Here is a 23,273-nt window from a genome sequence, read left to right as displayed (position 1 = left end):
CCACTGAGCAGCAGACTGACAGAAGGGCTCAAACATGCACCAAAAGTCCAGATGTGGCTTCCTCTTAGAGAGGGTGGTCCATAGATGACAACTACTGGGATGGTCCTCTTATTTGGCCCCCCCACCCCCACCCACGTGAAGGGAGGTTCTCCGCTCTGCAGCACCACGACAGGGTGTAGAAACGCAAGCATGTGAAATAATCAGCTTCAATGCATCTGACCCCTCCCACCTGACGAGGATCGATGAAAGCCTGCATACCAAAAATAAAAGAATCCAAACAAAAGGGGTATAAATGTTGCATAGAATCAATTCTGACCTCAAGAACAGAAATTTTGGTGCTGCCATTTTCTTAAATGTGGCTTTTTTTCTTTTTAAATAAACTCCTGAGACCTTCCAGACACCCCCCCCAAGACCATTTGGCATTGAAAAGAAAAAACAATAAATAACTGTACCCTTAAAAAAAATAAGCATCGTGTTGGATGTGACATCAAATAGAACACTTCTTTTAAAGAGACTAAAAACCCTGCTTTGAGTGTATACACATCTGCACATCTATATATAATCAGTACTATCATGAGGAGAGAGGTGGATGGATTAAAGTGCATCATACTGTATGAAAACAAAGTTATCACATGCAGCGCAGGAAATAAACTTTGTCCACCGGCCACAGTGGCCCACCCCCTTTAGACATTTTATCCACCTACATTTTTTACTGCAAGTGAATCTTAAAGGGACAGTTCACCCGAAAAAGGAAAATTCAATCACTATCTACTCGTCCCCGTGCCGCTGGAAGGTCAGGGCAATTTTTTTTAGTCCACAAAACGCTGCTGGGGTTTCACAGTGAAAGGTCTTCCTAAAAACTGAGGGGAATGGTGACGAATTTTAAAGTGTAGAACAACAACAACAACAACAACAACAAAAATCAGCATAAAAAGTCTTCATACTTCTCATTTCATGTAATCCAACAGTCCTGGAGCCTCAGTGTGCCAAGTTGATTTGGGAAAAAAAACGCACGGATGCCATGTTTTTAGCCTCACTTCAGAAGTAAGAACATATAGAAGTCAATGAGATTTTTCAGAACAACTTGTCGAGGCTTCAGGATACTTGGATGACTTCCGATGAGCAGGGTGGAGGCAATTTATGGTTCTTCAATTGTTTGGGAGATTACTGCTACACCTTTTTCTTTGAAAATCCAGCAGTATTTGGTGGACTTCAAAAAAAAAAAAGGCACCTGACCTCCCATCAGTATGATGGTGAATAAATAACGACTCGGTTATCTATTTTGGGTGAACTGTCCTTTTGGGTGAATCTCCCAAAGTGGATGGTGGATAAAACGACCAGCCAGTATTACGCTGGCTGGTGTTCATTTCCTGTTCTGATCACATGCAAATAACACCTGACACTGAGGGATATTCCATTACTCTAAGTCAACACACAGTACCAGCATGGCTGCTGGTGGTCTTGGTCAAGGGGAGAAGGGTAGGGGGGGTGGGCACTCATTAATGACATGAACACGTCACCAGTTTTTAAAACAGCAAAAAGGTGCCACTCAACTCACAGCAAAATACAGCTAAATGGGAACACGGCTCGCTGTTGAGCCACACAGCACGAGGATGACGGCTGACGCCACGGCCCAGAGCGTTAACTGTGGCTGTGCCCTCCATCCTCCTTCAAACCGGAGCAGGAGAGGACGATGAGCACACCAGACCCAAACGACCCCAAAATAATGCACACTCAGGACCGGGAGCCGTGAAGGGTTCCAGCGTGTGATTTCTGCACCGACATTTATATACAGTAACCATTCATCCTGAAACACACACGTGTGAGCAAGATGTGGAAAATGCAGTACAACAGCTGACATCTACACAGACACACAATATACTGCTTTTACAGCTGGAGGTGAAAGTGCAGTGTGCTGTGCACACCTGTGATGAGCGAAAAGAAATCCATGGCGTTAAGAGGTGAAGCTGCATCTAAGGGCACGATGAGCCGAGACATCCCTTTTTTGTCCCTTTCAACTAGAAAATAGTTCAACAGAAAAATTCTTTTTTTTTAAGACACCCGAGCAAATAATAACTTCCTTTAAGGAGAGGATGTGTATTGGCACATCTGGCGAGGACGAGGACAAGACTCAGGGGTTTGGCTCGCTGGCGGTTTCATCGCAGGGCACTAAAACATGCAGACAAGCACGCCATGTTCAAATCACTCAGCCCGGGCAGGGAGCACTACGGAAGGCAAGCGAACACTGTGCGCAGACGCAGGCATTTAAACAGCAGAAGAGATCCATGCACATGAGAATTTTAAAAAATGAAAAAAAAAATTCAAATTGCACTTGAAAAATCATGACATAAAAAAGACCTACTGAAGGGGAATTAAAATAATCTGAATGATATAAAAAGAAAAACAGAGCAACCTGAAGACAGTCGAGATTTTGAACTGAGAAGCAGGGCTGACGTCTCATTTTTACAGTGTGAAACCAGTTTTATCTTCACTGTATAAACAGTTCAAGCCCTCCAAGTTTCAAACCTAACGGGGGTCTCTGATTGGTAGACAGGTGACTGAGTAGGAGGTGAACACACAATGAGGTAGAGCAAAGAATGAGCGTCCAATCAGATTATAGTTGTAACCAGGGGGTGTAGTGACCAGATTCTGCCTCCAGATGGCAGTAAAGGGCAACTAACTGGTTCCTGGATGATGCCCAGAACACACGTCACCTGACACACATGTCACCTGACACACACTCCAAATCACACTTAATAAGAAGTGCTTTCAAATGGAAGGACTCATTAAATTGGTTTGACCCATTTAAAAAAAGAAAAGAAAAAAAGATTCAAACACAAAACTTGCACAGTCAATACACACAGTTTTGTTTTACACAAGATTCAGCTTTAGATTTTATATCAAGTCATAAGATTTTTGTCTGGCAGCTTCGGATTTGTCCAGTTACAAGTTTGGGCCAAGACAACCCCCTCACCACATTCCAGTTTGGTTTTTACAATAATCTTCATTCAACAGATTAAAATAAAAACATAGCACGTTGGGCATCGATTCAGTCTCACTGACTTCATTGTCAAAAAAAGGAAAAAAAAAATCTTTGGATTGGGATTAAAAAATTTTCATTTTTTGGGACAAATCTGCCTGATTAAAAATGAACGAGAAAGATGATCAGTAAGAGTGATTGCACGTGATCCCGGGAATGAAAGGGAATAAACGCAGAGGAAGAGCACTGATGCCCGCTCTCCTCCACAAGAGCATCTCTGCTCTCAAGTGTTATTGCTGAGTCACTGTTGACTGATTCAGTCAGGAACTCCAAACTCTGAAATGTCATTTATGCCCTACAGATAGCGTAGCATCCTTCCAAGTGTCCTCCCGACGTTTCTGAGTTGAGCTTGGAAAGTGAGAGGTGAGGATGCAGCTCTGATACACCAGACTGTAGTTTTACCTCTTGTTGTCAACTAACTACCCACCAGCAACGACTGCAGGTCACCGTAAAAAAATAAAATGAACTAAAAAAATAACTGGGAGGATGTAAAGTGGGTGGAGACACTGAAGATGTCTGCCTGCAACACACACACACACACACACACACACACACACACACACACACACACGTGCACACACACAACCCTCGAACACTCACAAACACACACAGATACAGATACTGTAGGTAGAGGGGTTAGAAAGGGTCAGAAAAACTGCATGAAGATGTGTGTTGTGGATAGGTGTGTTTGTGTGTGTGTGTGTGTGTGTGTGTGTGTGTGTGTGTGTGTGTGTGTGCCCTGCATGTTAGACCTGTGATATGATCTGCATGTTGAAGCTGGGGGAGCGCGACTGCCTGTTGAGAGGAGCACCAGGGGACAGCAGGTCCTGGGCCTCCTCGGGCCTGACCAGGTGCTCCTCCTGTAGGCTGATGGTGGAGTGGCGGTGAGAGCCGCCTGCAAGAAGCCCCCCATCTTTGTCTGAACTGCAAGCTGCATCCTCTTGGTCCTCCCTGCCTCCATTCAGGTTCAAATTCATGCAGTCAAAGGACTTGCTGGAGGAGGTGCTGCCAGTCCGCACCAGCGGGGGTCCGGCGGGGAAGCTCAAGTGCTTCTTTATGGGACTCAGCTGGATGGCGTCCAACTTGATGCTGGCTGGAGGCGACTGCTGCCTCTGGTGGTGCTTCTTCACAGCCGCCTGGTGGTGTGCAGACAAGTCGGCTTGTTTTTCCACCTCCCTCTCTCGCTCTCTCTCCCGAGACAGCCGGGCCGTGATGGCTTTCTTGATGCTGCTGCTGCTGCTGTTCAGGCTACCGCCTCTTGGGCCCACACCGCCGCTGCCACCTGCCTTGGTGCCGCTGGGCTGGCTGCTGTTGGACGCGCCAGAGGAGAAACCCTCGTCCGGGTCGTTCACGTTGAAGGAATCTTCGCCGCCGCTCATGCCGTCAGCCTCTGTACATTGAGCACGCACAAACACATGTACATACAAGAAAAGCATGATAGACAGAAAGAATTAGATGCAGAACAATGAAAAACGTCAATGCAGATGGTGCTTGAACCTAAAGCTACAGTCCTGTTGAGCATTTCATTGATTTTATGAAAGAACACATCTATATTGACTGTAAGCAAAGTAAAACGAATATTATGACATTTTATCAATGAAGGTGGGGGCGACGCTGATTGACGGTGATATCAAATATTAAAAAAATAGCCCAGAATAAATTATTTTACATCTACTTGTCAACTGAATGCTCCCGTTGCTTCGTTAACCCACTCATGCACCACACGGCTACAAGTCAATACAGAGCACAATGACCTTGAGCTTCATGTGATCGGCAATTTTGAATGGCTGTTAGTGCCGGAGTTCAATAGTCTGCCTGACTCCCTGTTTAGCCTGATACGCTGAATAGAAACATGAACGACTTTGTGACAGATAAAAAAAAAACACAATATACTCCATTTGTAACCTCGTTCTTTGGCAGCTGAAAAAGATGATAAAGTTAGAACAGAGAGATGTTATCAACATACGATGCCTGTTAAAAAGAAGAGTGACGACTAGCCGTCTCCATCATGCACCACTGGGACAAGCAAAGTTAGACAACAGGGAACCACAGGGCAGCAACGGAAAATAATCAAATAAAGGAACTGAGCAGAAAAGATCCGGACTGACATGCACATTACATGAGGAGAAGATGCATGCTCTCCCGCCCCATCCCTGGTTTCTCCTGCAGCAGCGGCCCGGCGAGGTCGGCCCGTCGGTCGAGACCAGCCTGCCAATCTGTGCAGCGCACTGAGGCGAGTCGGTGCACCTCAGCAGATCAATAACCTTCCTGACAGAGCTGACAGCTCAACAGGCCAAATGGACCTGAGCTAACCCCAAACCCAAACACGCCTGACCTTCTCAGCTTGACTAACACCAAGAAGGACTGAACTGTGGATTTGCATGTTTTAGCCTTCTGACTACAGCTGTTTTATGTTTTCATACACATCTGTACAACTACCAGTGTTACATAAAAGAGCCTACAGAGCCTGAAATGTGCTCAAAATAGATACTCCTCCAGCCGCGAATAGGAATGTTGTGAATGCTGGAATTTCACAGCGGACAGAACAAGTCTTTACCATCCAAGCATGGATGGACGGGGAGGTCGCATCTAGCGAGTGTATTACTGTGTTATGACGATGTGTGCCTCGTGAAGAAAGTATAATCATGATGCTTATGACAAAACACTACTTTTTGTTGGAGAATCATAGCTGAATAACAACAAAATACAAAACAAACAAGAATCTTGGAAGAATTTGTCCTGTCTGGTTAAGCCAGACAAGATATTTTGTAGCGACTTTTTTTTTTTGTGTAAACCTGACTCATTGGTACATTAATATTACGTTAAAATCAAAATATAAATCTATTCTAAAACTGTCAAATGTATTCTTTTCAAAATAAATAAAAATAACATCAACATTTCTTTCGCCCTGCAGAGGAGCACACAGATAAGATGATGTCTCATCAATTAGATACCCACCCCCGCATGCACGTTCATGTACATTTTGTAATCAGATTTCTTGTAATGGCACACAACTCAAACACCAATCAGCATTTTTGCTTCCCTTTGATTTCACCAATGTAAAAGAATATGAGTCTCAACCTGTTTTTTGTCATATTTATCAAAGAATAATAATCATAATTATTTCTACATTGAAATTATTTGACACTAGAATTCTTCTTCTTCTTATCATACCGACGTCGGCGTTTTATTTTGTATTTGAACAGAGGAAAGGTGTTTCATTTTATTCTTTTTTTTTTTGCCATCTCAAACGTTGTTTGTTTGCACTGCACTGCAGATTGTTTCATTTTGCGCTACACAATTTATTCATCAGCAATTATGCACGCAATAAATAGCACAAAATATCATGACGGCTTAGAATCTATGTTGTCTCTTCTTCCTAGAGAGAAGGAAACCGGTACAAAAACACAAAATGATATACTCTGAACAAATAGGTGTGAAAGTGATGCAAATTAAGAGGCCAAAGGGCTAAAACACACAAAACCATCAGTGCAGTAACGTCTAATATCACAAGAATTCGGCCCAAAATACATAACTGATTCAGGAAGCTTTTGATGGACAAGACTTCAGGCTTCTTCAGGATGTTCACAGTTGCTTCACAGAGTTTCTTTTTGCACCACAGAGTTCAACGAAAGGTCACGTGTACAGAAGGGGATGGCGCTCAGACTAACACTGACCAGCAGCTAATCTTCAGTCGAGTCTGAATGATCAAATGTGGCGATCACACAGAAATGGAGACACACTGAACAAGACAAAATGGGCTGTGTGACAGCTCCTGACTGTAGTGGCTTGCTTATGATGAACTTGGCCTTTTGAAATATTAGTGTTTTAAACACTATCAAAAATTCTAGAGGCTTGCTGTAGCGTGCGCATGCATGATGAAGAGCTCGTTCCCACTCACTGAGCTGAGGACAAAAACGTGATGAGGCAGAGGACAAAGTTAACCTTTAATAAAAGATTTGATAAGACCCTCCCCGAATGGCAGGACAAAAACAAAGTGCTGTCTCTGCCACCTAAGTGATCGCTTTTTTCCATCCTGTTATCACTCCAGAAATCACTAAAATCAATTTGAGGCTTTAGGGGAAATTAGAAAGCTGGCTTCTCCAAAGGTCAAAAAAGTCAAGCTGGACACTGAACATGCTCAGTGAGTGACAAGGACGGCACGCTGGAGTAGGCATGATGAGGAAAAAACAGAGGATGACACCAAGACAGGCCCATGCAGAACGGCCGCTAGCCTCAATTCCTTCAAACCCAGAATAGGCAACTCTTCCGCTCTTGGATGAGGCGACACATAGCGGTGGTCTGGTAGTAGAGGGGTTGTTGGCTGAGGGGCTTAAAGACTGGATGAGTTAGTATACTCTGGGGAAGTGCAGAGGCAGCCAAAATGGGAAGAGCAGAGTGAAATCCCTCAAGCTGAGGAGGGGAAGGAGGGTTGGGAGGATACAGACTGACGATTGCACCTCCTCCTGAGACCCTCCCTGCTCTGAGCGTCCACGCCCCTGTCCCCTACCCTCAAGTGTGATGGGGGGAATGATGCTGCTGCTGCTGCTGCTGTGGTGGCTGGGAGGCCGGCCGCCTCGCTCCTCTTTGGCTGCTGGGTCCCAGGGAGTGTGTTGGTGGTGGGCGGGGCTAGGAGGATTGACGGCGAGGCTCAACTCTGCGTCACTTGAGTAGTCAAAACAATCTGGGAGTCAACAACACAAGACCAGGAAACGTGTTTCTTTAGTGCCAGCAAGCCTCAGAAGTCTCGGGGCTCATCATGAGCAAAGCAGGCCCAGCACTTGCCTGTAAACTGATTTGTAGATTACAAAAATACAGGAAAAAGGAAAAAAGCGCCCCATTAATTGCCCAGCTACTGGGTACAATGGAGGCAATAGAATCTACGAGCACCATTTTGTCGTGAGTTTCTTGCACACACTTAATAGACGAGCCGAGCAAAGACAATAAGAAGCAGTGAGAAAGGAATGAGCACTGATGACCACAAATACAAACAGTAACTGACATGAAAACACCATTTGGACAGTGCTAATGGTGCAACTGGAATACAGAGAAAACAGTTTTCCTTCTCACTGTTCAGGACAAACACAAAGAACATCATTCTCTCACCTAGTAGTTCCCTCTTGAGGCCTTTCAAAACTGATTGAAAAAAACGTAACAGCTTCAATCATGACTCAACACTGGTCCTTGTATATCTCTAATCCAGCCCACCCTTGGGTGCTACATTAATAAGTCAGTAATTGTGATGACTCCTCTACTGAGATCTCTCCTGACTTTTCTTCTCTTGTCTTACCCTCTCTCTTCCAGCGGTGGCGTCGAATGGAGGCAGTGGTGATGGCTGAGATGGAAATGCGGCTTATGGTTGGTGTCACCTCCACCTGGAGCACTTTACGCCCCTGCGGCTCATCCGGAGCGCTCTCTGGCAGCGAGTTCTTCATGGCGTTCCCCAGCTGAGGTTGACACGTACACACAGAGAAGCACATCAATATGCAGCTTCAGGACTGAAGCAGGAGCAAGATTGTGATCAGGAGTCTCCTTAGGCAGACTGAGCTGACAGACTGTGGACAGCATGTGCTGACTATGAGAGATAGGGTTGATCAAAAGTGTTTTTATTCGACTTAATCAAACACACACACACACACACGTGCACACGCAAATGGGTCCTCTCTCTGTGGGTCTTACCAGAAGCGGCTGGGAGTAAAGCTCCAGCTGGGCTCTGTACAGAATGTCCTCCAGGGCTTCCCGCCCCATCTCCCACTCTCCATTGTATCTACACATCACATCACAACACACACACACACACACACACACACACACACACACACACACAAGCATTTAACAATGTCAAGTCAGAGGCTTATTTGAGTAAACAGGAGCGTCTCACGAGATGCCTTGATGTCTGAGTCGCATCCCCTCAACTATTTTTAGTTATTTATTGATGTCTGCTGCTGTGGTGAGAGAAGGAAGGAGAAGATCATGCCTCCATCGCTCCAATATTTCACCCATTCTCTTAAAAAAACATGAATTACTTCAGGTTCACGACAACTATAAAAACCTGTGTTTAAAAAGGTGTTAAGAAAAGCTTCGTTTTTTTTAACTGCAAAAGTCAATGAGTAAACAGAACTTTGCCCTTTTTGCTAATAAAAAAGCGAGCTTTTGTAAATAGGGTGAAAAAGACGCACTTCGATATAACAGGAACTAAAAATGAGGGTTATGAGTTGGCTGCGTGCTATGACCACAAAATAATCTCATAATCAGAGCCGAGGTATGAGCTCTGGAGAGGGGCGCTAACCCATCTGCATTCATCGTTTGGGAAAACAAATGACTAAACGATTATCCATTTGTTCTATTTATACAGCGACTCTATCACAAATATTATTAATATTTTCAGGAGCTAAACAAATAGAGGACTTGTTATCAGGAGCAACATCCCCACAGAGAGAGCAGTCAACTGAATACATAATGTTACAGGTTTGCCCACTAAACAGGAAGCAGTTGTTATTCTTTAGAGAAGGGGGTGGGGTTTTTTTCAGTGGTGACCTCCCTCGAAAAATCAAGGGGATGTTCACACCCCCTCACCACTGTCCCACTTCCTGCACTTTTTTGCCCACAGACAGAATAATAAATTGACTTAAGTATTTTAGATTCATTTAAAGTGCATTTGCACAGTCAAAATGTACTTTAGACCCAAAAGAACAAAGTCACCCACTCATATTCCTGAGGTAATGCCTGTTGACACAGAAAAATAAAACTTGATATCTTTCTAGTTTTACAAGCCTTAGTTGGAGAATTCTTACAGTTTAAAATTCATAGTTTATATACTAGTTTTCAAGCGTGTCGCACTATAGATGTGCCGGGATCACACTTAAACTACAGTATTACAGCATACAATCGTCTCTACATGGTGTTTTGTTTCACATTGAGATGTGGAACGAAAGCCAGCAGGGTAGCGATGACTGACAGAACCCATAGTATGACTGTACGTCTGTAAATATCTTCAATTTGCAGGAGATGATGATGATGATGATGACGATAATACATTCGTCACTTTCAGTCCAGAGGGATGAAAGGAAAAGCTACAATACACATGAATTATACACACGATCTTGAGTCACTGTATTCTCTTTGATCTTATCCTGCATGCGCGGCCATCACACAGCCGTGTATAAATGGGTCGGGTTCCCTTAAGGCTCCAGATAAAAAGGACGGGATGAATCAGCAGGTGAAGAGGACTGGCCAATGTTGTGAGGGGCTGAAATAAATAAATCACTGCGGAATATATTTCAAACACCACAAGAAAAAACAAATAAGGGGTGAAGTATTTATACATTAGTTCTCATATCCCCTCATGTCTCCCGCTGCCCTCCCCTCCTGCGGCATTATGGAACTGAAGCATTAGGGGACATATTAACCTAAATCCCAGAGCGTCCTCAGCTGCCAAGGTCCCTCTGCATGTGTGGAGCAGAGGATTCATGCTTATCTGCTCTTCGTTTGCCTGCCTGGGCCAAGGGTGAATGTGAGAGGTGACTTATGGTGGGGATTTATTAAAAAGGTCATTACTCTTTCTTTCTTTCACACAGTGTTTTCTTTTTTCAGTGGCATATGCTGCACCAATCTCCTGATTGGTGCCCTCGTGGGGGCAATGAGGCTTCGTGCTTTCTCTCCTGCTCTCCTGGGAGGTCCGTCCTAAACAGCAGGGGCACTAGTTGCAACCAGATCAGGAGATCCATCGCTGAGGACGAGCTTTCATCGAGGAGCCATAATAAGCTTTGCACCAACTGTCCCTCATAAGAGATGAAATCACCTGCTCCCACCATGCACTGCTGATGTAATCAGTCTGCGCAGTGGGGAGCTTCTGGGAATAGAGCGCTAGCATATGCTACAGTAGATCCCGGCAAATGTGACTAGGGGCTGCTCTCATTACTGATGCCTGCAAGTGGCACGGCAACAAAAAAAAATAAATATTGTGTTTGCTCGCTCATAAAGGAGATGTGTTCATGGTCATATCTGTGGCTATCTTATATACGTGTCTGAGATGAAGAACTGAATTTTGATCGGAGCAATAGTGTCATTGTTAGTTTCTGCTAGCTGAAGTAATCATGTTCTCACCCACATCATTTAAATAGCAATCGTACACATGGCTGTGCTGCTCTGAGGGTGTGGTTCACTGTCGGCATGTTCCTATCTTGATGAAGGTTAAAAAAAAAAAAAAAAAAAACTTGTCTGTGTTTCTGTATTTTTTTCCCCCCTGCTATTTAATGTGTGCACTATTCTGACTACGCTGGCAGGTACGCACAGCAATGCCAACATGTAGAAAATCACAACTAAAAGATGAAAATGTGAAAAATTATTTTTGCGGAGTAAATCTCCAGTTGCTGGTCTCCTGCATTACATATGATAAATGCATCTCCTCGTGAGAGGAACACACACAAGGCACATCAAAGTACCTTCACTGATCACATACATTTTTGACAGGGTCGGCATGTTGGCATTTTTCAAGGCCTCTCGGTCACGTTTTGTATTAAAAGTACTGAGCATTTAGAAAGGCTGTGTTCATTGTTTGTTACCTTTTCATGTGCAAAGTAGCATCCCTTCATACAAAAAATATAAACTTGAGGGGACATGGAGCATTGACTACAGAGGAAACTGCAGTAAAACAGAGTTAAGCCTTTGAGATATTTTTAGGGAGACGAGCAAGAAACAAGTTGTTTCCTCTGCAGAAAACATGCTGGATACCTTTTTTAAAAAAGCAACACGCTAAGGCACTCCTGACTCTTCAGGGTTTGAGAGGTGAAACTGAGGTTGGTTACATTCATGTTACACCCAAAACACGACTGTGATTAATTTAGGGACAAGTCCCTTGTTCCTTACACTAGACTTTTTGCCTGGATTATTCATCCTCTAACTGAACCTGAAGGCTTTTGAGCTGTGCAGCTTAGGCCTTGTGCTTGAGGTTGCTAACACCCTCTTTAACTGGCTTTTTGCATTGATTCCTATAGGCTTGCGACACACATCCAGAGACACCCAAATGTACATACATGGCGTGATAAACTGCAGTCAGCATCTGCACCATGAACTCCGGGTCCAGCAGCACACGATTGCAGGGTTCTCTCCAAAGCTTCTGCTGCTGCCGGGGGAAGCCACAAACACATAACCTGAGGGAGGAACACACAGAGTCGTTCGTGGTTTAGGAAGAAAAAAGACGACATGTTGAGCAAGTTCCTCTTCCTTGTTGCAGCACAGATTAGATGAATGGAAAGAACCACTAAAGGGGAACATCAGTGGCTTCCTCAGTGAACTAAACAAAGAGGAGGCGCATCAAAGTGTGAGCAAACTACTCAACACTGGCAGAGGTCAGGCGGGGTTAGACACCTGGGGGATTCAAAGTCTACGCTGGGAGGCTGAACTCTTAAGACTGAGCAGCGTTTTTCTGCTCTGTGATCTTCACAGTGGCAGTCTGTCTCGACTGAGCTCGCCTCAGGCCTCGTCTGTCTGCTCGCTCACAGTAGGGAAGTCTTCATATCCTCAAAAGTTTGCGGTGGAGCAATCGTCGGGCAACGGCTCCTCTACATACACTACATAATGTGAATTCCACGTTGATCCTTTCTCCTAACTCCAGGGCATCCTTGCACATCCAAGACAGTGATCCAATAGTGATGCTTTCATTACTGGTCTCACACACTCTAATGAAACCTTATTCACCAAATCCTCCTGTAAAAAAAGGACAGTTTATGACTGAGGTCAGAGGAGATTCAAACCAAGAGTCAGGAGGAGCCAGAGGTAGGTACCGTGAGCTCATTCTGCAGACTGACTGGTAGGAAGATAGTGGCATGTAGACCACAGCAGAGTTGTAGCAGAGCATTAGGAAACACAGCACCTCGAACCTGCAACCAAAACAGACACTATGATTAGAAATAAGCGGAGAATTAAGTCCGAGTACCGGTACTCATGTTATGTCAAAATATTACATTTAACTTTAAAATGTTCACCGTCTGATCAGTTTAAAGTGTAATTTTGTTCACTTTCTCAATCATTTATTTACTGCAGCTTTATGGAGGACAATGATGCAGAGTTGCTCAAGCAGCTGATGAGATCTATGAACTGTTAAATAACCTTCCAAGCAAACCGCTCGCCGAAGCAGCTTTTTTTCCCCATCGTAAACTGTATGTAAATGTACGACACATACACACACGCGCACATGCACCACACACACAAACACTAATCAAGCCAGATACAGGATGTGTGTAGGAGGTGAACAGTTGGTCATAAGTTCATTGGTACAATGTCTGGTAATGATTTCTTGAAAACATGCGAGTCCAACTGTGCAGCCAGTGTGAATCTTTCTATGAATGTTTCAGGAGTGACCACTACATCTGTATCTTTTAATGTCAACCCCAAAAAAAGATCCAAATCAATACCTTTATCAATGCCATGGTAGTCAAACAATAACAAAATGAGTTGCTGCAATAAGACCAACACATATTTATTCAGCACGTTGATTTATTGGCATTTAATCAACGTGCCTGTCAATACTTCCCGCAACATAGAAATTAATCAATTATTTGACCTGGACCTCGATAAGTGATTATGGATTAATATCAGTATAATTATTTGAGTTAAACGTGACGAGTGCATTAGGAGTTTGAAGGAATTTAAATGTTTTTAAAACCTGCAGATGCTCAAGACGACTCTAAAAGCAAAATATAAATTTAAAAAGGTCAATAAAAACGAACTACACTAGATTTTTGTCTGACATAACACCTATTAAAATGCAAATTATTTGTTTCATGTAAAACTGGGCATCTGTGGTTGCAGAGTACAGACTGTTTCCATTATACGTGACGACTAGTAACCAGTGTGCCATCTTCACACGTATACGAAACCGTCAAGGTATAAATGCAACAATTTTTAAAATGCCAAATTAAATATTACATGGAAATTTAATATTTCATCTCTTTGACTGGAGGAACTGAACATGGTAAAAGAGGATGTGGTGTTGAGGGATGAACTCATATTGTTGGCACACTGGTAAACACAAGATAAGTGGTGATATTGATTATTGGTTTTTAGATATCAGAACAGTCTCATGTTCCTCTGTTTGCTGTTTTGTGTGTGTGTGTGTGTGTGTGTGTGTGTGTGTGTGTGTGTGTGTGTGTGTGTGTGTGTGTGTGTGTGTGGCTCTGTACGTGGTGATGCAGGACCTTCAGAGGAAAGGCCATAATCGACTGTGTGCCAGGGAGGTAAATGGCCAGCTGTAGATCATCAGTTGGAGTGAGCCGGCACCTCTCTGGGGTTTTGAGCTTTCTTCTCATAAACACTATCTCCGTCACACAAATGGATTTCTAGATAAGCTGTACTGGCCTGGCTCTGCTGAGACCCATTGAGTATATTTATTACACTCTTGGTTCCTCAAACCGAGAGACACGTTGCTCTAGAAAACACACAATCTGACAGGTGTTTTCAGTGCTGCCCTTATGTTATCAGCTCGCTACGTCTCTGCGCATGAGTCATTCTAAAGAAACACAAGCATAAACTGAAACTGTACACTATTCAGTGCTTTAGAAAGATTTTTTCTGGCAGGTTTCCAGTGTGCTTCATTACCATGCGCAGATTATCAGCAGCAGAGGAAATGTAAGAGCCAAAAAAGCTTTCAGGCTTGCTGAGTCTGGGCAAGAGGCTGAGTGAGAGGTTAAGGTTCTGGTCCGATCATCTCTAAAGGTCTTTTTAATCTTAAAGGAAGGGATAAAATGTGAGGGAAAAGAACTTTGTTGTGAAAGAATTAATAAGAGAAGATTATGACATCCTCAGGCTGGTGCAGGACATGTTTACTGAAGTAGAACGGCCTGCAGCCACACTCTTGGAGACGAACCAGAGAGGTTTTGCCCTTTGGTCGCTCATTAAACATTAGGCTGAGCACAAGATTTCTTATTTAATCTCTTCTGAGACATTTGTGCTGTGGCGAGTCAGAGTGATACCTGTTCTGAGCTGTGAAGGTCTCTCTCTGAGGATGGAGGCCGCTGTACACCACTCTGATCAGGTCATGCTGACAGAGAGCCCCCTCGGTCAGTGCCATGGAACCCAGACTAGATGGCTAAACACGCACGCGCACGCACGCACGCACGCACGCACGCACGCACGCACACACACACACACACACACACACACACACACACACACATAGAGTTAATAATCAATTTTTTCCTGGCATGTTGTTTCTCAGTAATGTAGCTGCAAACTACTAAATTGAGCCAACAGCTACTTAGGAGCTAAAATGGGTGGATGTAATTGTAGAGACTGACCTAAGAAATGTTGCAATAAAATAAAAAGAACATAATTATGAGGGTTACATAGATACAACTTCAAAAGAGTGCAGCGTTCACCAAGGACAAATAAATAATAGGTGATGACAGCAGGTGCAGAAAATGAACAAACAATTATAGTGAATAGTGGATTAATCTATTCAAAAGTGACAGTTCATTAGTTGACTGCTAATGCTGCTGGATCTAGGGATCTGATACTGAACTGTAAAAACGTAACCTTTCAATACATAACAGCTTCAATGTGCAAAATGGTCTGCTTCCACTGGGAAACAAACATACTAAATTGTGTGAACCAACTGCACACACGTGCACAGATGGGCTACTGGCTCCCCCCTCCGAGAATTATTAGTTCCCAGTGAGTACTGAATAGTTTTTTCTGCTAGAAATGGCCATTCCCAGTCTACATGATATGTATGTCCTTGAACAATAACTCAATAAACTGTGATTGTTGGATTATTAGGCTGTCTGATATATCGTATTTTTGGAGTTTTGCAGCTAGATATATGGCCAAATTAAACATCAGTTGATCGTGAGACCAGATGCATCAGGATCTGGACGGCTTTCCTCCTCACATGTGATTTCCTGATGGAGGCCATTATAGTGTCTCTGTGGACACAAGCTCCACATCTCTGGTATCGATGTGGAGACCCACCACAGCGTGTCCTGGGGCAACGCTTGACAAATCCGACTCATCAGCACTACTGCGCACCTCCTTTGTTTTTTGCTATTAATTTCAAGAATCACCACCTTATGCTGCTCTAGATGTCTTCAGTCGTTTGTGATGTTACTGCCATCATCATAAACATTACGGTAATTCAGTGAGTACATCAAAGAGAAGAAGAAGAGGAAGGTAATGACCAGAGAGAGAGGAAACTGATTAGATGAGAGAGTGAGATTATATCGCGACGAGGCCACTTCATTCAGATGGGATGCGGAGCAAAAGTCACCTCTACATTGAATTGATATTCTGGTTGATTCTAAGCTGAGGAGAAGGGGAGGATGGATTAATTCAAAAAGACAGACTGGAGTGTATGCTAATGCTGGAAGCCTGGGGATAAAGCCACGTGGTAGGCAGAGCTGTGCTCCAGCTGAGGAAGCTCACTGTGATTCATGCACCCGTCCTCCTCTCCACTTCCTTCATTCTCTCAGCGAGGAGGGAAGAGCCTCTCAAGCTTGTAATTACAGCGATAAATCGCCTTCAGCACATGCCACACACTGCAGTCTCATCAAGCGTCACAGACACGCATACACGTACTTGGACCCCACTGAAGACACACATACACATACTTGAACCCCACTGAAGGCAGTGTAGAGGAAAATAACCCCCCGCTTTGGCTAGTGACTTGAATCTGTTCTCAGTAAATGGTCCTTGGTCAGCATGTCCTGCAGAATGTGTTGCTAATGAATTTCAGCTCAATACGCTGGTCAATAGTATTGCCCATTTTAACAATCAGGGGAGACTAAACCACCCTTGAACATGTAAAATCTTAACAGTTAAAGCATTTGGAATTCATCTCTGTTGTTAGATCCTCCTCCATCAAGCTGCCAAAAACGCAAAATGACACTAAAGAAAGACAATGAATCAGAGAAATAGTTCCGCTGGAGAGGGACTAACTCATTTGGAGGAATAAGACCTGATGGTAAGGTTAATGAAAATGGAGCTCCTGCAGCGTCGTGCACTCAAGAGGTGCCTTCTTCCAAATGGCCACTTAAATAAGTCTCTCTGTCAACCTAATGGCCGGAGGGAGGAAGGGAAAGAGTGGACAGAACAAGACAGGATGTGAAAGGAAAGCCTAGAAGGTCTTAATAACTTGGGATGGAAAAAAAAAATGGAGACGGTTCCAACCTCGTGATATATTGAGGGTTTGGACAGAGATGGGATGGTGAAGGAGAGGAGCTTGCTGTTGCCGTCTTTGTCTACGATCTCCTGTAAAAGAGAAGAGGACATAGAAAAGGCATGTCATTGAGAGAACCGCGCACTTCATCATTTCAGCCTGTCCTGTGCTCATTGTGTGTGACACACTTAATGAATATGGGTTGGGCAAACTGTTGATACTGCAATATATGGTGGTGTAATAAAGATGGAAAACACAGACCTCTTGTTGCCATTTCTCCTGAAATTTTGACATCTTCGCCGAGCTAAGACAACGTAATTAAATGTAATTGTTTCATCACAGTCGTCAAACTCTGAGAAACTGACACACAACAAACAGTCCCTAAAAATGTGATTTTTTTTTTTTAAAAGAGGATTTCGTTTTTCAGTTGAAGAGATATTGTGATGTATCGAAAGAAATTGTCATTATCATGGGCCACATATTGTGAGCTACCACCCATAATAATGACATACATTTAACTACTGTGACAATCCACTGACCCTCAAGCTGCTGATCTTGTGTTTCCTGGCTGGGGGAGGAAGGGTGAGAGCAAACGAGAGGGATGGAGCCGGCCACCTCTCATACTCTGTGTTATTTTGGGTTTCTTGGACCAAGAAATGGGGAAAGGAGATGTGAAAGCAAGGTGTTAAGATCCTTCTCAAACACCAGCCTGGTAAACAGGGGTCCCGGCCACTGCAGTACATGAGCACCTATGTGTGATTTTCTCCGGCAGACTCAAGCGCAGATGAAATGATAATCAAGTGCATTCACGGAGATGGAGAGCTGAGCGCTGTTTCACTTGGCATTAAGCGTTTGTCATTCCTACTTTGCTCTGTAAACCAATTATGTAGAGCTCAAGAGAATTGGAGTGCTGTGGAAGAGTTATCAAAGCAAATGTTTGTAGTGCCTGTGAGCGTAGCGGACATGTCGACTAATTGAGGAACATAGAAATGATTGTGTTCCTTCTATGTCAGCCGTTCTCGAACTCACAAATTCAATTTCTACAGCCCACTCAGACCTTTATACTCTGATCAAACACACAAGAGTGGGATAAAATGTTTCCTTATATGTTATGTATGTCAAAAACAGAACAATCATATGCGAATGTCGGCCTTCGGCAAAGCAGTGCTAATTAATAATCCGGTTACATACATTGGTAAAACCATGAATAAAGCAACAAATGACTGAATTTTCAAACTGAAGAGTGAATAGTTGAGTTGTTAAGCCCATATTGAGGTTATCTGACACTGGATGATTAAGAAAAACTACACAACATCCAACATAAACATTAAGTTCTAATTAATTCCTTCAAATAGGAATCAAAGATACATACATATCTTCACGGCCAACGCTGTTTTATAAGGAAAAGATTCTTCTGTTGGATGTGCACATTTATGTGGAAAGTAGTTTGGTACTAAAATAATGATAAGTGCATTTCTAACAGCAATCAGTCTTTACCCTCAGTAGGGCCAATCACCCTGGTGAGATGAACTTGATTTCAGAGGTTTGGAGAGTTCATCCACTCATCTGAGCATCCATGAACTAAGTTTGGGAATGTGATAGCAAACAGCCTTCATCCCTTTTATCTGCTGTTACTATGAGTGTGCTGCCAGATGCTGTTGATCTCTGGCGCTGCCCTTCACTGGCCTGCAGTATATCTCTGAATATCTGACGGGACTGCTGAGAGCAAAGCTGTTTATCAGAGCTCAGACGTCAATGCCCACTGGAAAGAGATTGTCCGTGTGTGTGTCCATGTGTGTACAGTCGTCACTAATGAAGAAAAATAAATTATGCATGACAGATATACCTTTAGCCTTGATGGCAGAGGTAGAGCTCTCTATTGACTTTTCTTTATCTTATTCCATTTCCAGGATGGTGTTTCCTGGTGATGCAATCTACTCTGGACCCATTAACTGGGGTTTTCCCTGTAGATCATCTTTCATGTCAACAGACCTTGCTAATGTGGCACCTGGATTACGCTTCAAAGATGACTTTCCTGCCTACGTCTATTGTTGGAGCTGATCTCAGACAGGTGCTGCCCTTTTCTCTGGATGTATCATTTACCGTCACTTGTTCATATTGACCAGCGCCAACAAACTTCAGCATGCTAACAACTATTCAGCTCTTAAAGTATCATATGCAATGCAGCTGATTAAAGATGTATGAGTGAGATGTGTTTGGAACAGAGTTGAGGTCAAAACAAGGCCCCCAAAGAGGAGCTCAAATATTTGACACTGCGGCATCGTGTTGGGCAATAAAGGCCATCAACAGAGTAATAATACTGCACTGATCCGCTGTCAGGGTCAGTTACAGAGCAGCATCGCTCAAAGCCACGTCACCCGCACGATGACTCTCACACCAATAATTCCTGTGAAGGGGGAGGAGGGGAGGACACTGAGGTTATCTATCACTCTAACTTGTCACAGTCATTTCTGTGTAGCCACTATTGCTACTTTAACTCCCTTTTAGAAACTCAATGAAAACTTTAAAATAGTGATGCAGGATTTCTTGAACAATCATAGCGAACATGCTTAGAAAGTGCATGGCTTTGAGATGGTACCCATGAATTTTGATGAGCATTTGGAAGTATTGCTTTAGAAAAAGTTGATGGAAACAGTGGACAGAAACAAGCTCTTAATTAGCACATTTTAAATGCCGCCGTGACAGAAATTCACGAACTTAGCTGTCGTCTCTTGATAGCATGTAACATGTCCAGTACTAAACATTTATCACAAGTTCACCAGCCAACGCAATTCCTGTCCGTCAATTTTTACTGATAAGGCAGAAATTCTGCTTCATGCTTTTTTCCTTTTTAACGACACATCCACAGTTCGCTTAACATTCGCTTGATAATAAAATGGAAGCCCAACTATTGTTAAATATATTCTCCACCTCCTCCCCATACCACAAGACGAGGAACTGACACTCACCAGGTTATAGATGCCCAGGAGGAGAGCCTCGATGCAGCCATTGCTCTGTCGGTCCCTGCTGGCTGTGACCCGTAGATATACCCACACCAGTTCAGGGAGGAATTGCAGGGTGAAGCGTCGCAAGCGATCTTCACAGCTCCGGTACAGCTCAAACAGCTGGTGGCATACAGGCTCCAAAAGCTGGATCAGAGGGAGGGATGTGCGAATAAGTACCTGGTACATGGAGCAGAGCTGATAGTTTGGTGTGTCGAGGGTGAAATGGGAAGGGATCAGAAATGCTGGAAAACACATCAGCCTTTTCATTAAGGTGGAATATCTTGGTTTGCCATTTATTTCCAAATGGGAATTTCTGCAATAAAATTTCAATTGAAGTCTAGACAGATCAAACATTTGTGTGTGTGTGTGTGGGGGGGGGGGGGGGGGGGGGGCGGCGGAGGCGCACATGGGCCAATGTGTTCTAGTCCCGGGGTCAGTGAACCGATGACCCAAACATCACTTGTGTACAGGAGTGGGTATGTTGTACTGCAGCTGAACCTGAAATAAGCTGTGGGTCATTAATGGACTTGGCAAGACATTTGGCCTTCCATGTAATCAACCGACAAACACGCAACAACACACAAGCGCTGTAACCTAGTGCGCGCGCACACACACACACACACACACACACACACACACACACACACACACACACACACACAGCTGGATCACTAATGGTATTGTACAGCCAGACTGACAAATCTAATTGAATTTAGGTCCCTGGTTGGGTGACACCCAAATTCGATCATGAAAGAGCAGGGAGAAAAGAGAAATGGAGTCACCCACTGTATCATCGGAGTGAAATTAAAGTCTCGTCTCATTCGGTGATAGTGTCTTCAGGTCCTTTTGAAGAGAAGATGCTGAGCTTTGGTCTGACTAGTTCAGCAAACACGCAATGAAAAAAACTCATGAGGGTCTAGTGGCGCAGCAACGAACAGGGTTTGAGAGTGTTTCTATATTATGTATGCATGTCTGCATCTTCCTCCAGGAATGCAGTTTTTCCAGAGCAGGCAGCAGATGGTCTCCTCTGTCAGAGTGTGTGCATGTGTGTGTAGGGAACAATGTGTGCTATCTCACAGGTGACAACACACTGCATCACGGGAGCCACAAGCAACAACAGTTCTGTGTGTGTGTGTCACCTCATTGTTGGGGTCCTGGATGACTCGGTACAGAGCTGGTACCAGGGACTTCTTCAGGTGAAGGCTGCCTGCATAGCTGGGGATGTGGGTTTCTGGTAAGGACTGGATTAAAGGGAAAGAGACATTTCTTCAGAAGGCTGAGGGTGTGACAGGGCATGGCAACACATCGAGATGAATCAAAAACTGGCCAAATGTCATAAGTTAGAGTGGATTTTTTTAATATCAAGAATTGCCTACACATTGCTTTTTTACCTGAATGCCTGTGTAAGATCATATTGTTTTATCAATATCAATAAGGGGACCTCTGAACATCCAGACAGATGTTTTTTCATATCGTCCAGGAATATGCAACACTTTACGTTTCACCAACTCACCATTATTATCTATTTAGCATGGGGTTAAAATTGTAATTCCAATAATTAGACAGCTGGATAATTTTAAGGTCTCCCCTTAAAATCAGACCTCACTGATACCTTTTGTTTACCTCCTTTTCTAATAAGAGCAGGGTGCAATGACCCTGGCAGCCAGGGAGGAGGGATTATACTTGTCTGCACTGAGCGCTGGGCCAGAGGCAGAAGTAAATGAAAAATGAAATACTGTTAGAATTTATAACTTGGGCTGCTGTTGCTACTCCGCTGACCATGCAAGCTCACGCAGGTTGTTTACAACCCTTCTTATGCCGTTGCCTCTCTCTTCCTGCTTTTTGTAATAACAAACTAATTAAATACCAGACAGTCTGAAGACCCTACGAAACTCAATAGTTAACTCATGAATTTCCAGATTGTTCTCGTCAGGAAAGGTCCATCTTCAACAAAGATCCAAAATGAATTCATTACAGAGGAGACTCATTTCTTAGCAAGCAAAATAGTTGCAAAATGTCCCTCCATTCTTCTATCAATAACCTGAATGTATCTCCCACATCTGGATGACACAGGCTCACACCCAAAGTTTTTTTTCACAGTCTAACTTTGGCTCGTAGTAACAGAAAAGCAATGGTGTTATTACAGACACCTTCTGCTGACAGTGACAGTGAGGCGGCATGAGCAATAACACAACCCTGGCCTGAAACCGACACAGTAAAATGGAATTATTTACACTTGTGCTTTTCCTAACCTGACGTGGCGAAATATCTGCAGTATAAAAGGTCTCGTATTCAAAAGCACTCTGAGAAATGTGGAGAAATCACTGGCAGGGTAATTTCATGAGGCAGGCTTAGTAAAAATGCACCCAGAATGTGTCTTTCTCTGAAATGCTGAAAACATTCAAATGGTCAAGATGTGATCTTCTGCAAATCACAGAAGGCGGATACACACTCTGGGCACAGCATCAGTACGGTCCTTTTGAGGACAGAACACAATGTGCTGGTCTTCACCGCTCACAGCGAGTCATAATCATCTATTTGTCTCATTATTCATCATACTCATTTATCTACTTAACCACCACTCCTAATGCACCACACACTGGATTGTACTCTTTATACGCTCCCTTCATCTTTAGGGACATTTCAGACTTGGTAGATTCAGGCCATCTTTAGCTGCCTCCATGCTGCAGCACTGTTATAGTTCAAGAGTGATGCAGTGAATAAATATGTGCTCTGGTATTTTCAGCCTTCGCGAATTTATTGTGATGCATCACGGATGAACTTTATTGCAATATTAAGATTATCACTCAAACATGATAGTGTTGTTATCGTGGACATCATGTGAATTGCTCTGATTTCCAACCCTAATATGAAGGGAAACAACAGATATGGGAGACAAAACTGGGACAGAGAGAAAAGGAAACATGTTTTAAAATGAAATGCAAAGACTTTTGGCTTTATTATGACCTCCTTCAGGCTTATGATTGATTTCATCATCAACACCATTGATCTGGACCATCAACAGTTGTGTAGCTGTTGAAGTGTGACACTTATGTCAGTAACTATCGTTACTCTT

The 23,273-nt window shown here is 43.5% G+C and overlaps 1 protein-coding gene across 5 annotated transcripts in view; it reads right to left on the bottom strand.

The window, feature by feature from the left end:
- Positions 1-1,477: 1,477 nt before the first annotated feature.
- LOC147251949 (hyccin 2) overlaps positions 1,478-23,273 on the bottom strand; it is a 42,696-nt gene continuing 20,900 nt past the window's right edge. For 3 of the 5 annotated variants that reach the window (XM_086219985.1, XM_086219986.1, XM_086219987.1), the window contains 10 exons: positions 21,337-21,438; positions 20,162-20,341; positions 17,204-17,284; positions 15,013-15,128; positions 12,826-12,921; positions 12,076-12,192; positions 8,720-8,807; positions 8,331-8,487; positions 8,147-8,176; positions 1,478-4,430 (listed from right to left, as the gene is read on the bottom strand). In XM_086219985.1, the coding sequence (XP_086076111.1) occupies positions 3,787-4,430; positions 8,147-8,176; positions 8,331-8,487; positions 8,720-8,807; positions 12,076-12,192; positions 12,826-12,921; positions 15,013-15,128; positions 17,204-17,284; positions 20,162-20,341; positions 21,337-21,438 (1,611 nt within the window). In that variant the 3' untranslated portion in view covers positions 1,478-3,786. Of the gene's footprint in view, positions 4,431-7,550; positions 7,725-8,146; positions 8,177-8,330; positions 8,488-8,719; positions 8,808-12,075; positions 12,193-12,825; positions 12,922-15,012; positions 15,129-17,203; positions 17,285-20,161; positions 20,342-21,336; positions 21,439-23,273 lie in introns of all 5 variants that reach the window. The other 2 variants (XM_086219989.1, XM_086219988.1) reach the window with 2 other exon arrangements.

Source organism: Aulostomus chinensis, chromosome 12, assembly GCF_037954235.1.
Source record: "Aulostomus chinensis isolate RoL2024-O1b breed Wild chromosome 12, RoL_Achi_v1.0, whole genome shotgun sequence".
Classification (NCBI taxonomy): domain Eukaryota; kingdom Metazoa; phylum Chordata; class Actinopteri; order Syngnathiformes; family Aulostomidae; genus Aulostomus; species Aulostomus chinensis.
Note: the sequence above shows the minus strand (reverse complement) of the source record. Positions and strands in the feature narration are given on the sequence as shown.